The following is a 2,212-nucleotide window of genomic DNA, read 5'->3' as shown; positions in this document are numbered from 1 at the left end:
CCTTTGTAGAATTTATTTTATTTTATTTTTTAAATATATTTTATTGATTTTCCACAGAGAGGAAGGGAGAGAGATAGAGAGACAGAAACATCGATGAGAGAGAAACATCGATCAGCTGCCTCCTGCACACCCCCCATTGGGGATGTGCCCACAACCAAGGTACATGCCCTTGGCCGGAATTGAACCCGGGACCCTTGAGTCCGCAGGCCGACGCTCTATCCACTGAGCCAAACCGGTCAGGGCTGTGTTCTTAGTCTTTACATATCTGTACCGTCAGTTGCTCCCTGCTAGGGCCACAGCGGTCACACACTTCCCTGGCAGCCCTGGTCATCACCCAGTCCCCTCAGGGAAAGGGACAGGGTCCTCCCAGGACTCATTTAGGCGTCACTTCTTCCAGGAAGCATTCCTGGATTCAAATTGAGTTGAGGGCCCTTTCTCTAGGCTCCCAGGGCATCCGCCATTAACACATTCACTACCGGTGCTGTTACTTTCCGTGTGCCTGCGTCTGGCTCCCCGGCTGCCCGCCTTGCTCCCCAAGACCAGGTGCTGGGGGCTCACTCACATCTGTGGGTTCCAGTGCCCAGCCGGGGGCACACGAGGCTCGGTGTGTGGGAGAGGGTCTGCGGGCGTGCGGGCAGTGTGGAGGGGCGGACCTCTCCTCTCCCTGGGTCCTGCCCTGTGTGGATAAGCTGATGGAGAAAACGGTCCCAGGTCGCCTGTCACTTGTCTGTTCTTTTTTTTTTTTTTTAATATTTTATTGATTTTTTACAGAGAGGAAGGGAGAGGGATAGAGCGTTAGAAACATCGATGAGAGAGAAACATCGATCAGCTGCCTCCTGCACATCCCGCACTGGGGATGTGCCCGCAACCCAGGTACATGCCCTTGACCGGAATCGAACCCGGGACCCTTCAGTCCGCAGGCCGACGCTCTATCCACTGAGCCATACCGGTCAGGGCAGCCTGTCTGTTCTTGGCACAAGCCTCAGCCTGGCCCCGCTTCGTGTATTTGCTTGTCTGTCTCGTTACCCCGGTAACGCAGACCCCGTGTCAAGGCTTTGCCGATCTCAGGGCCAGACGCTGCGTCTGGAAAAGGGTGGGTGGTAGGTGCTTGCGATTTGTCACTACCTCTTGCGGGAGGCGTGCGCCATCAGACCGCGGAGCTGTCATGACCGAAGCCTCGCAGCCCCGGCACGAGGGGCCGGATAGCGAGCATTGGGTGAGCCGCGGGAGGACCGGCCCGACCCCAGCTGTCTCCAGGCTCAGCGAGGCCCCCAGGGCTCAGACCCTCACGGGACCAAAAGATAATCTGCCATCGGATGTCCGTGGGTCCTTGCTGACCACGGGGCCTTTCCTCGAAGGGGGCACCGAGGGAGGTCAGAGGGCCAGGCACCGGGGGGCGAGGCGCAGGAGGGGGTGCTGACCCCGCCGGCCTCGCTCTGCCCCCTCCTCAGCTGGCGCTGCAGACGGGCCGAGAGCCCCCGCCCATCTGGCGCGTCCAGAAGGCCCTGCTGCAGAAGTTCACCCCGGAGATCAAGGACGGGCAGCGGCAGTTCTGCGCCACCAGCAACGTAAGCCTGTGGGGGCCCCGTCGGGGTGTCCGGCCCAGGGCGGTGGGGAGCTTGGGTATCGGGGCTGCCCCGATGAGGGGGTGAAAGGAGCTCCTCTTGTGCCTCCTTCCCTCTGTAGTATTTGGGGTATTTTGGGGACGCAAAAAACCGGTACCAGCGCCTTTATGTGAAGTTTCTGGAAAACGTCAACAAGAAGGATTACGTGAGGGTCTGTGCCCGGAAACCCTGGCACCGGCCCCCAGCGCCTGTCAGGTAGGTGCCAGGGAGCCTGGGGGACGGGAGGCGGGCACGGCCAGACGGCTGGGGGACCGGACACGCGACAGAGGAGATTGTCAGGAGGAGGGGACAGAAGAGGGCCGGACCCAGACACCCACAGAGGGATGGCGAGTCCAGGGCAGGGGACAGGCCCCGAGAGGAGACCGCCGCAGCGAGCGGGACGGTGGTCTGGGCTCAGAGCTGTGGGCTGGGCAGGGGGATCCCGAGAGGAGAACTTGGGGGCCTTGGGGGGCTGCTCACTGTTCCCTCCCTTGTTCCCCCCCAGGCGCTCGGGGCAGGCCAAGGGTCCGGCCCCCGCCCCCAAGGCCCCGGGGCCGCCCCCTAAGCCTGAGACCCCTGACAAGATGACAGCTGAGAAGCCCCCAGAG

General features: G+C 61.6%; 1 protein-coding gene across 1 annotated transcript in view; it reads left to right on the top strand.

The window, feature by feature from the left end:
- Window positions 1–2,212, top strand: part of PRR12 (proline rich 12) — a 44,225-nt gene that overhangs the window by 17,810 nt on the left and 24,203 nt on the right. The window contains 4 exon segments of the mRNA XM_015565449.1: window positions 1,138–1,216; window positions 1,452–1,568; window positions 1,687–1,820; window positions 2,110–2,212. Of these exon segments, the coding sequence (XP_015420935.1) occupies window positions 1,138–1,216; window positions 1,452–1,568; window positions 1,687–1,820; window positions 2,110–2,212 (433 nt within the window).

Source organism: Myotis davidii, unplaced genomic scaffold (assembly GCF_000327345.1).
Source record: "Myotis davidii unplaced genomic scaffold, ASM32734v1 scaffold2100, whole genome shotgun sequence".
Taxonomy (NCBI): Eukaryota; Metazoa; Chordata; class Mammalia; order Chiroptera; family Vespertilionidae; genus Myotis; species Myotis davidii.
The sequence above is the reverse complement of the archived record's forward strand: the minus strand, read 5'-3'. Positions and strand labels throughout refer to the sequence as shown.